We start from the raw sequence: 12,662 nt of genomic DNA on the forward strand, positions 1-12,662 counted from the left end.
AGCATATGCTTGTAGCAAACACATATAAATGAAATCCCAGTAATATAAAAGGACTGGAGTGGTACAGAAAGTTTTCCACATTAACTGTACCCAATACCAGAAGCAAAGGCTACCACCTGGAGTACAGTGCACACAACAGTTTCTACAAGTGTATCATCTACAGTTATTCTACAACTTTCATCCTAAATTTCAATTTAAAAAGCCAAGTATGAATCACATGCAGGCAGATTTCATGACTCATTACTGCAATGGATTTAACCACAAGTGCTGATCCTGCCTGCCATTAAGATGTCTGGCATTCCATCTTGGACCCATTCCTCTGGAGGGGAGCCCTTTCACAGATCTGTGCTACAGAGAGCTGAGCTAAAAACAGTTAAATGAGACTTCAGGAATTTAAAAAAAAATGTGATATTTTGTCACACAAAGAATAAAATTCCAGGAATTTATTGCTGTATGTATGCTTAATCCATTAATTCATCTTACAGTAGTCATGAAGTGCCTACTGTGTGCTACATTTAACATTCCATGTATTCCCTTCCAAATGCCATTTTACAGTGGGCATATGAAACAACGCAGCAGCAGTCACAAAACATGGCTTAAGCATCTCTCAGGTGCTTAAAGACAAAAATTTGTGTACAAGCTGAATAACGAGATGTCAGTTAACAGGTCACTCAGCAACTTTAATAGAAATATCTTTAGGTGGAAGTTTTGCAGCGTTAAAATTTACAACTCAGACTAAACATTCTCATCCCACTGTAGTAACGAGATATTTGCAAAGAACAAGAACTATGGTACGTAAATGTCACACGCAAGACCCGCTTCATTTCTATCAGAAGCAAAAATTGCTAATTATAAGGAAGGACAAGCCTAGCAGGATAAGGCTGTCAGCCTATAATAAAAACATAAACCTCCGAGTTTGGCAGTGGAATTCTATTTACCACCTTGACTTTTTTTTTTTTTTGGTAACATACAAGTACTCTTCCTCCCCTCCCACGCTTTATAAATCCCCTTTTATTTTTATTATACCTCCATATTATTTACAGGACTCCTAAAGATTAAGTACAAACTAGTATGAAATTAATGACAGCTTGCTTTTCAAATATGTATCCCATGGCTAAATAAATACCAAGCCAATCCAACAGAGTGATCTGGAGTTACGATTCAGAAGCTTGTGCATCTGTGACTCCAGTTGTTTTCTCATTAGCTGTGGAGGATTCATTTGATCTGTCAACAATAGTTGCCATAGACGTTGGAGCAGCGCTATCCAAGGTGAGCGTAGAGGTCTGTTCTACATTTACAGTAGTGCCAGGGTTGATGAAAAAGCTTCCGGCTTGACTGATAGAGGGAAGCAAATCTGTAGGCACTGCAGATGCCTCTGTGACCAAAGGAAGCACCGGGACACACTTGGGTGGCATTGCTGGAGGTGTCATTCCCATTAGATTCAGAGGCGGCAAGGAAGGAAGGGGTGGCAAACCTAAAAAGAAAAAGAGAGGGAAAAAAGGGCAGTGAGCTGCTGCATATCACAGACAGATCCGGAGAGACTCTCTGTTTGCTTAAAAATTTTACGTTCTCTAGTCTCCTATTTACCTGTGAAGAGGAGAAAGTTTTTTGAACTTAGCATGAGCATGATATGTGTGCAGCACTGACCCAGCAGGCTCGTTTCAAGCCTGATACTTTTCACATTTCAGAACTGAAAAAACAGAGTAAATTCAACATTGCTTGTACCTCCCCAGAGGACTAGGTATTTAATGCATAAATACTGATGATTAGGTTTTTCTGGCCTTCACTGAAACTGCCAGAAACAAGAAGTTAACAAGAACCACATTCCATATAAGCTTCCAATTTCTTTTTGCTTGCTCCATGTGCACCTTCAGCAGTTTTGTTTTACTCAAAACCATAAATTTAGTATTAGTTCATACTTCTGGCATTCAGTCAGGGAGCTCTCATCTCTGCATCTAGCATACAAGGAAACACTTCATCTTTTCTTCTACCCATAAAATGATATACTTTCACTCTTGGCACAGTAAATCAGGTAATAGAAAATGAAACATCTAAATACAGACACAAGTTTAGAATCAGTTTATCTAAAGACATATTCCTTGTCTACCTAATCTGGGCACTAACATTTAATTTATCCCCTTCAGGACTCTCCCAGATGGCTCTAAATTAGAGTCTCAGGGATGAAGGACACTCTAATTAGTGTTTCAGTTTGCAGAAGTACATACCAGGCTGTATGATTTCTGGAACAATCTGTGGTGCAGGTAAATTAAGTTTGGACAGATCAGCCAGGTTAGGAAGCCCTGTTAGTAATGGCATCAGACCTAAGAAGAGTAGAAAAGTTACAGCTGAAAACTTAAAATTGTTTCTGAGATCTTACTGATAATTTTAAACTTATTATATATTGCTTTACATCTTGATTATCATTTTTACACATAAGGATGCAAATTCACCTGAATTTCAGTTTTTAAGCTGCACAGTGAAAACAGATATCTATTGCAGAAAGTCTGGACTAGAAAATACATAATCCAAAATCTTTCATATTTTTTCTGAGGAAAGTAGATTCTTATTTCAAGGAATCAGAAGGTTTCCATTCCAGGTTCCGCTTCCAATAAAGGTAGTTGTTTCTCCACAGCACTGTACCAGAAGCCCTCCATTTCCAATTTGAATGGCAGACAATAATAATAGCATTAAATACACAGTATTCCCTGATCCTTAATATTGATTACTTTATTATTAGTTTTTTCTACTTAGTTCATAACTAGAGTTAAACACAAAAATATACGTAAAAAGGCAAGACAAAGTAACTTTCAACGTCAGGAAGCACTGAAAGTAGAAGAGAAACATATGATGAATGCAACACATGCCCTTCCATCATTGTGTTTGCTATGGAACATCTTTCTTCTCCTGAATTTCCCATCTTAGAAGAGCTGCATTTCTGGGACAAGGGCTCTATTCTTACTTTGCGTTTAGTTCAAAGAAGGCTAGTTCAGAAATAAACTGTTGGTACCACAGTGTTAAGACAGAGAGGAGAAAAGCCTTAAAGCAAGGGCACTGTACAGAGATTTTGATTAAATCCCAGCCACTTCACCTATCCATGAATTCATTAGCCATGAAGGCTGACAATCTGACTCGGAACCTTCAGCTCAGCTACAAGCAACTTTGAGCTTTTTTTAAAATCTGAAAAAAACTGAACTTCATACGAATTCACTCAAATTTTAAACCTCTTATGTATTTACATGTCCATGCAAATGACAAGATATGTTCTAATTTGCTTTCAAAAAAGCAGTGATACTATTCAGAGAAAAAGGTGAAAGAAAAACTTGGATTTGCCGATTTTAGGGAAGGGGTGGATAGGTGGCCAGGGAAGAAAATCTTTATCTGCTTAGAGAAAATAGCAAACAACTACAAAGTTCAGCTTCTGGTAAAGTTCTCTGCCCTTGTTTGGATGCACTGAGCTCTACTACCTGTCTTTTCTATGTTAGAGAATGTACCCGCAAGCATTTCTTAAAACTTTTGGACACATCTTTATCTACTTGTCTCATAGCATGCAAAACATAAAACACCACTCCTTTAGTGTTCTGGAATGCACAACTGAGTCCTATACCAGCACACCAATGACACAGCAAAATCCTATACAATCCTTATTTTACCCACTGTAAATAATTCTGGGATACTAATGCTTGAAATGTTCATGATTATCAGGAAACAATCATTTTGTAGACACACTCTTACTTTCATTATACCAGTTTAAATTACTATATAATTCAGAAACAGTAATGGCAACATAAATTCTCTATTGTTAGCCCTTTATTTTTATTAGGAAGAGCAACCAAGCTGAGTATTAAAACACAGTTTCCTAAAATGGAGATTTTATGGGTGAAGGGAATGCAGCATTAGGCAAGACAAACCTTCTCAGACCTCTGATGTCTGGGTGCAAAGGACACACTGAAAACTGCATTTATTTGCAGAAGTATTTTGCAACATAAAATTTATGAACTACAGAAAGTAACAATATATCAACTCAAATGTTGCAAATAGCAAAGCAAAATCTTCCTGAGAAATCCGGAATGCTGCATCAACTGTGCAGGAGGCCTAAAAGGTAAACATTGTAAACTTTGTTGCCAAGTCAGTCCTCTGTGCTACAGACATGCTGTGAATATACTGTAACAAAAATAATTCTTCACATTGTAGAGGTTGTATAGAGATCTTTAACATGAAATATGTAAGTTGTATAAAGTTATACCTTCCCCAAAAAGCAGTGGAAAAGACAGCTCTCTTAAAATTTTTGTTTCAGAAATGTTTAAAGAAATTTTACCTACTCACCTGGTAATGTAGTAGCTGGGTTAACTGGTGGCACACAGGTAGGGGACTGACTGACTTGTGGTGGTAATAATGGAACTGTTGGAACACCTGGTGGAGCACACAGGGAAACAACATTAATTTTAAGCACACAACACTTCAGCTCCCTTCCTCAAGTAATACAAATAAACAACCATTTACAAGACAATTACTATTTGCCTTAACTATAAAATGCTGATGAAGAAAAAAGTACTCTAAATAATACACATGGCACTTCTGATAGAAGTCGTTTGCAACTATTCTGTGAGCAAGTAAGGCATAATTCCAGTACTCTAGCCTTTGTTGTTGAGACAGGTTTAAGAGAAAATGTTATTCTCTTCTGCCTTTTATTAAATTAACCAGAAACATCTGTGAGAACACAAGTCAGAACACCCATGCATTTCGGGTCAGTTACATCAATACCAACCTGTGCTGAGAACATTACTGACAGTAGTTGAGGGTGAACTAATAGAAAGTCCTGAAAGACTCTGCTCAAGGCCTGCTGACCCAGGAGGGAGGGTGGCTGAGGGATTAACTGGTGACAGCTGAACCTTATTGAAAGGGAAAAAAAGTTACACCATTAGGGTTTGTTTCCACGAGAACCAATAGAAGCAGAAAAACAATATAACATCATAATCTATTTTTATCAAGCCGAAGGAGGGACAACAACTTACCTCTGTGAAGCCATCTTTGAGGGGACTGAGAGATGCACTAGGCAACTGTCCTGGGAGAGAAATTTTCTTTCCCTCTTCAAATGGGCGTGTAGGTATCCTATGCAAATATCCATAGCCAATGCCACATCCTAGGCTTTTAAAATAGGAACATTTAGAAGTCAGTGAAGTGACTTTACAACTACAGACTAAGCAACCTACACATGAATGACTCAAGACACCAACAAGTTTCAAGGTAAGTTCTCTACAACCTTGCCCTCCAGCTTCAATATTGCCTCATTTTCTATGGAGAAGTAATCAATACGAGACAACTGAAAGGAAACTCTGTAGCTTTTGGCAATGAACATTCAGCACAAAATAAAATTCATTATTATTTAGGCCAAGCAGATATACCAGGCATACAGCATGGAATTTGACTCGTTGTTACTTGCAGTGCTCTGTTCTGGCAAGAATATACCACAGGTTAATGACTATTTGGAGCCTAATGCAGAAAGCAACTGTGGCACTTTGTGTATTTCTGCACTAGCTAATTTACTGATTTACAACAATTTTGATTTATCAGTTAACTGCATCTGAATTTCAAGTAAGTATATAATTTATTATAGCAAAAACACCTTTGCTATAACAACGCTCTTTTCCTATATTTGTAGAAAACTTAAACCAAGCAGTTTTTAGGCTGGTGCTATAAAATAGTTGCCCCATGCCTCTATAACATATTGTCTCCTTACCTGCCTTCTCCACCCCAGGCAGAATTTGGAGTAATCACCACTTCTCGACAATTATCTGTGTCTGTGTTGTACACATAAAGTTTTAATGGCTTTGCTTCATGTGTTTCAATAAGGGAAAAGAGATCTTCAGACTGCAAAAAGAGAAAAATTAATAAGGACTTTTTTCTCCTTATTTTACTATTTGACATTAGATTGATCATTCTAGTCCCAACTTTCTGTAATAGAACCTTGTAACAGAATCTTATTTAAAAATAAAAAACTTATTTTTATATACTTACCTCATTCATGACGGTATCTGCTCCAATGATATAGTCACTATGAGGTCTAAGTCCAGCTAATGCAGCAGGAGAATTTGGCTCCACTTCCTAGTTTTAAGATGGAAAGTTACAAAACACTACGTAACTGTCAGGCTGTAGCAGAACAGTTAGGTGTGCACTTCACACAAGTTTTGAGTCAGACAAACTGGTCAAGTTTTCAACACAGTTAACAGGCTACTGAACTAGTGAAACAGGGGCAGTCCCTCTTGATACAGTTCTGGTATTGTACAAAATACAACAGCTCTGAGTATTGTACAAAACCACTGATTTAAATACAAGACTTGACAATATACTTAAAGACATACAGATCTAGTTCAAAAGTCTTCCCAAAACCCATGAAAACAGATTAGTTTGATCTCATGACTTGTTAGCTACATCCCTTGCAAGTTAGTTTTCAATAGTAAGATAAAAACTGTAAGCAACAGTAACAAAAGTAATTCCAAGTCCATACGTACCAAGACATGCCAGACATTTTCATTGGCCCCATCAAAGCTGCAGAAACGAATGCTCACTCCCAGAAGGCCCTGCCCACCCCACATGTTGCTGGGGGTCACTGATGTTTCTCTCAGTTCCAGTGTTTTGCTACTGTACACGAGCATTTTTACGGGTTTTTCAACATTTGCTTTCAACAGGTCTTTGAGAGTGTCATTGTCTTTATTCTGCGAATGTTCAAACGAGAACTTGGGTTAGTGCCCAACAGAACAAGCATCCAGTTCTACAGCAACACTTTTGTATTTCAAAGGTGTTATAAACACTGTATCAGAACAGGTACTTTCAGCTACTCTGTAACAAGTTTCCAGTTCCCCTCACAATTCCAGAACACAACTCTGGCAAAATCCTGGCATTTCCCAGAAACAGGTCATGCCTTCCAAACATGAAAGCACTTTAACTGATAAGATGCACCTTGCAGCTTTTCAGAGGCTTTCTTGAATCCAGGCATACCGGTGAAAGAGCTTACCCACACATCGTTTCTTCCACTGCTGTGAGGGTCTGTGGTTTCACTTGAAAGCTTTCCCCCATGCCTCCTGCCCAGCCAACAGCTTTGACAGCAGCTTTTTCAATCAGCCTGTTTCGACTGAATGGTTTGAGAGTTCTCACAGGAGCAGTTTTACAGACAGAACTAGGGGGGGCACCAGCACAATCCCCCAGTGGTGGATCAATAGGCAGTACTATCTTGGTGCACATGTCTGCAGAGAGCACGTCTGTCTGTCTGTCTGTCGGAATACTTATTTTCCAGCTAAGCTGTCGGCAGAACTGTAACTAAAGGGTGAAGGAAATTAATTTCTGATGCAGTTCATCTTTCTAATTTTAAACTAAGGAGAAATATTTTATATCCATTTAAATAAAACAAATGCATTGGTTTACCTACAAAAACCAGATTCTCAACATATTGTTCATATTAAAAGTTATAAAATAGCAACACACTCACCAATCTTGAACCGTTAATGGACACAATAAAATCAAAGAATGGCTCCAATCCAGCTCTATGCCCCGGTGAGTTTTCTTGTACCTAACAAAGTTAAATAAGAATTTAATAAAAGTGTACCAATGTTGATTCATAGATTTGAATGATTTTTCTACTTTTGCCATCTGTAGTTCTAGAAGCTACTAATGTTTGTGTGGATGATTTTAAAATATTCAAATATAATCTTTAGGATGAAAAAATCCCTCCCAAAAAAAGAAAAAAAAAACAAAGCAAAAAAAAAAAAGGAAAATTTCAAGAGAATTAGTAATTTATAAATTAAGGAATGACACAACAGTAGCCACTCCCTGGGAAAAGCACTGCTTAACAGCTGCAGCAGTTAAATTGTAGATACTTGTTTCAATAAAGGAGATTATGGTCAAAGAACAAGCTTAATGAATTCTGAGAAAGTTGGTTAAAAAGCACTGTCTTTCCACAGAAGTACCAACATTGGACCTTGCTTTTTATCTTCTGCTTACTAAAGGAAACGGAGAATCACATCTGTGTAAGCGCGGTTGTTATCTCATGATTAAACACGACCTGCTGACATTCTTGAGACATAGAAGGCATCTGTACAACTAGTGATTCATTAACATACCAACAAGTTTGCAAGAAAAGAGATGAGCAATTTTGCAGCCATGGCAGCTCAAATAGTTCAACCACTCCACTAAGACAAGGCTAAAGTATTGGATACACACTGCTCCCACAAACTAAAAGCACGCTTTTAATTCCAGATAGAGTAACTGAGAGACATTTTGCCAATGTTTTTTTCCTTATTACATCCATTGCTGACAAGGAAAAGTAACTCCAGTATGGCTGTCAGACTTTTCCTACAGCCTTTTTAGTAAAGACTATCTGTAAGCTGATTCATTTTACCCACTGGTTTTTTCTTTTATGTACTACAATCACCTTCAAAAAGATCTAAAAACTGTTACCCTTTCCAGTGTATTTTCTTACATTACATGCTATTCCACCTGTCAGAATTGGTACAAATCTGCTTGTTTGTTCAATACCGGTCTGATTTTGGAGGAATTGAGTTTTCTAATATGAGTAATCTAGGACAAAATACTGAGTACTTGAGACCTTCCTGCTAAAGACAGGTTAAACAGTTTCATGAAAGGACAATTAAAAACCTCTAGTTTCCTATGGACATGCTCCATAATTGTAATTTCAGGCCTGCAGTTTCTCTTGTAATTAAGTCATTCAAAACATCCTCTCCCCTGATGTAGTTTTTTGAGTAGCAAATGTAGGATGAGCTTATGCTGTTTGTTGCTCTTCCCTCAGTTTAGAGAGGTAACATGAAAATACTCTAATAGCCTCTTGACATATAGGAACTTACATTTTGTGTTTTTAATGAGCCTGACATAAAGGCTTTATACCAAAATTAAATCAGCAGGTGGTTTCAGAACTTACTGGGAAAACAATTTTAAAGACACAACATGTCTTCTTAAACCTCGGCATTAAAAATCAGTGAATCCAGCAAAGTGATACAATTATTCTCCTAACACATCATATTTTTAGGACTGGATATATGTCATGGCCTTGAAATTATGAAAGGCCAGACTTCATCTCATTCAGAGATTTTCCTCCATTTCCAAATGAACTTCTTTAAAAAAAAAGAAAACAACAACAAACCCACAACAAACTCCCTGCGCTCTGACACAGTATCCCTCCCCTTGACCTCCAAGAGACTATATCCCGAACTCTGTGGACCAACAGTGGCCAGTATTCAATACAGTAACTTTTTGAAAGGAGACGGAGTATGTACAATAAATGAGAACTATGTACGTTCAGCATCCATCAATGTAAAACTGACTGACATTTGGGATATATAATTCACTTAGAATACAAAATCTATAGTCTGCCCCAAACTGACAAAGGGACTGAGAGAGTTTCCAAGGTATAAAGGATTGGTTGCAGAAAGTATGTTCAGATTAATGAACAGGTGTTCAGTCTTGAACACCTTCCCCCAAATCTATCATGATCCTGAACATCTCTGCATGGTTTGTTTCTAAGTGGGCATGTAAAAACCACCAGGAAACTGAATCTAAAAGAAATCAAGCCCTTATAGTTGCATCAATCATACAATGCACCTCAGAAGCAGGTAGCTGCATCCCTTCTGTCATCACATTTCCTCATGCTACCATGCATAGGGTCAGTCACAAAAAGTTTCCCATTTCCCTGGCTCGTTGGGCCTTACTTCACTGACAGAAAAGCATGTTTATACCTGGCAGTCCCAGAAATGCAAACCAGAAATTCCAAGTCCACTCCACATGGAAAGTCTCCTCCTTAAAGAAGCGACATACTCAGCCCTCCACAACGACCACACCGACCCCATACAGTTTTTATCTCACACCACTTTATTTTCAGTCAGCTACCTGCACAATTCATCACCATCACACAGTGCCAAATGCACAGCACAGCTCTCTGCTCCAAGCTCTGTGGCCATGGTTCTCTTCCAGGAGCTACAGCAACAAAGGATAACCAGGGACCTTAGAAAACATAAGGGCACAAAAATCTTATTATTCATGGAAATAATAAAGATTCCATGTACACATCCATAAACTCTGTGCCTCCTGAGCAATCTGGTTTTATGCAGCTTTTCTATGTGCCGAGTAGGTATTTAGTAACTTGCCTTTGTAATTGAGTAATTGCTGAGAAATAATCAAGTAATACCATTTACAACAGATCCACTGCAGGCACGATACCATTCACGGCAGTTTGGGACGCCTAATTCTCTCAAAGCCAGCTGTTACTTCAGACATACAAGTTACAGACCCCTGTGGGTAAATGCCATAACTGTCTAACAGTAGAGACAAAGAATGGCACAGACAACATGGAGATACTGTGGAGCTGCACCACCACAGCTTTTTAAGAGCAAATGAAGAAAATCTCTATCAAAATGCTGAATATCAGTAGCCAGAAAAGGGCCTCATATAGTGCTGCAGGAATTCAGCTTCTCACCAAGAGGACAGCTGGGCTTCTGAGTACATAGATTACACACTGATTTCACTTTTAATTCACTGTCAAGAATTAAACAGGAAAAAGGTTTCAAGGTCAATACACTAATTTTACTCTGCATTACCGAAAAAACTTTTTTTTGTAAATACATGAAGCTTCTCTTTGCTGAACACTGTTCCCAACGTTATCACTCCATGCCTACACAGTACATATTGTACATCACAATTTTAAGAATTCTGCTCAGCAGCACAGTGGTCACAAATTCAAGCCCCAAACAAACAGGGCAACCATAAATGGAATTAGGAACCAAAACCCTGATTTTCAGAGACAGATCAAGGCTCTCATCACTCCTGAAAGTCAGATAACTTATACTAGTTTCCATTTAAACTTTCAGAAGCTTAACTTCAAGCACAAAATACACAAATTCCAAGAAGCAGAAGCTCTGGAGTTTTCTTTTTTTTCCCACATAAGAAACACTTCCTAGTATTTACTTTATTAGCAAAGAAATACTGAAAGGATTTTTTCTAGTTCTTCCACCCACTCTATAATTGGCAGTAAAATTTCATTACATATCATGTATAAGCAATTCCTGTTAGATCTGACAGAATCCATTTTATTTCCATCAGCTATTTTAACACATTACACTTTGTAAATGTACTGAATTTCTTGATGAAACACCCAGTTTTCAAGAGAAAAAGCTTCACAAGTTTTTTGGTAAGAAAACAGATTCCCTACATGTAGCATAACTTTTTATTTTAGCACAGAGAATTTAACTCAAGCTTTTAAAAAGTGAACCTCCCTTAAAAAAAAAGTCATCACTTCATGCAATATGTGTGTATCACTATCACAACAACTGAAGCACTAAAGTAAGAGTTAGAGATCTAAACATTGGGTACTGCTGTTTGGTATCTTTTAGGGGGAACGCCACAATATACAGCAGCATACAAATCTCCCACAGGTAAAAATTCTTACATAGAATCATTTAGGTTGGAAAAGACCTTTAAGATCATCAAGTCCAACGACTAACCCAGCACTGCCAAGTTCACCATTAAACCATAACCCCAAGTGCCACATCAACATGTTTTTTAAACTTTCAGGGAGGCTGATTAAGCCATTTCTGTGTACAGCCTATTCCAATGCCTGATCACACTTTCGATGAAGAAGTTTTACTAAAATCTTCTTGTTCTGTCACTTGTTACCTGGCAGAAAAGGCCGACCCCCACCTAGCTACAACCTCCTTTCAAGCAGTTGTAAAGAGAGGTAAGATCTCCCTTGAACCTCCTTTTCTCCAGACTAAACAACCCCAGGTTCCTCAGCCACTCCTCATAGGACTTGTGCTCCAGAGCTTCTCTGGATATGCTCCAGCACCTCCATGTCCTTCCTGAATTGAGGGGTACAGAACTGGACACAGCACTCAAGGTGCAGCATCACCAGCACTGAGTACAGGGGGACAATCACTGCCCTGGTCCTGCTGGTCACACTACTGCTGATGCAGGCCAGGATGCCATTGGCCTCCTTGGCCATCTGGGCACAGGCTGGCTCATGTTCACCCAAATCTCAACCAGCATCCCAGGTCCTTTTCTGCTGGGCAGCTTTCCAGTCCTCTGCCCCCAGCCGTGGGGTTGTTGTGACACCATCTATTACCTGAAGAAACTGTCAGGTCATTACAATAGCCTGGGCAAACTACAGCAGCTTCACATTGCTGAACAAGAAAATTATTCAAAGTTTTCGTTCGTTGTGTTTTGAAGAGCAGAAACAAATGCATACTGAGCAACACACAGAGTCAGGCAGTTGTTCTAATGAGCCATACATCTTATGTTAAAGGAAACTTATGGAGGAAACAACAGAGAAAATTCCTACAGGTCAGTAGCAGTGCATGCTACCAGCCTAGCAGGCACCAATTAAAAGGAAGACTTATAAGCACATTACATGAATCAATAAATGGAAGTATAACAGCAAAAGCACACATGATGAATAAAAATTCCAAAAATTCCAAAGAATTGTTTCAAACAAATGACTAATTGCTAGGTCCACCTATGAAGAGACTTGGGCAAGGAAACGGTAACTTTCTCTCTCTCTTAAAAAAAAGAAAAAAAAGAAAGAAGAAAAAAAAGAAAAGAAAGAAAAAAAAGAAAAAGAAAAAAAAGAAAGAAGAAAAAAAAGAAAAGAAAGAAAAAAAAGAAAA

At 38.2% G+C, this 12,662-nt stretch overlaps 1 protein-coding gene across 2 annotated transcripts in view; it reads right to left on the bottom strand.

Annotated features, from left to right (window-relative positions):
- Positions 1-428: 428 nt before the first annotated feature.
- The window catches only part of GORASP2 (golgi reassembly stacking protein 2), a 14,920-nt gene continuing 2,686 nt past the window's right edge, over positions 429-12,662 (bottom strand). The window contains exons 1-10 of one of the 2 annotated variants that reach the window (XM_017835660.1): positions 9,895-9,983; positions 7,484-7,564; positions 6,510-6,713; positions 6,016-6,102; positions 5,738-5,868; positions 5,013-5,145; positions 4,766-4,889; positions 4,324-4,410; positions 2,226-2,321; positions 429-1,474 (exon numbers count right to left, since the gene is read on the bottom strand). In XM_017835660.1, coding sequence (XP_017691149.1) covers positions 1,155-1,474; positions 2,226-2,321; positions 4,324-4,410; positions 4,766-4,889; positions 5,013-5,145; positions 5,738-5,868; positions 6,016-6,102; positions 6,510-6,653 — 1,122 coding nt within the window. In that variant the 5' untranslated portion in view covers positions 6,654-6,713; positions 7,484-7,564; positions 9,895-9,983 and the 3' untranslated portion in view covers positions 429-1,154. Of the gene's footprint in view, positions 1,475-2,225; positions 2,322-4,323; positions 4,411-4,765; positions 4,890-5,012; positions 5,146-5,737; positions 5,869-6,015; positions 6,103-6,509; positions 6,714-7,483; positions 7,565-9,894; positions 9,984-12,662 lie in introns of those variants that run through there. The other variant, XM_017835654.1, reaches the window with a different exon arrangement.

The sequence above is a fragment of the Lepidothrix coronata genome, unplaced genomic scaffold (genome assembly GCF_001604755.1).
Source record: "Lepidothrix coronata isolate B3197 unplaced genomic scaffold, Lepidothrix_coronata-1.0 Scaffold7, whole genome shotgun sequence".
Lineage (NCBI taxonomy): Eukaryota > Metazoa > Chordata > Aves > Passeriformes > Pipridae > Lepidothrix > Lepidothrix coronata.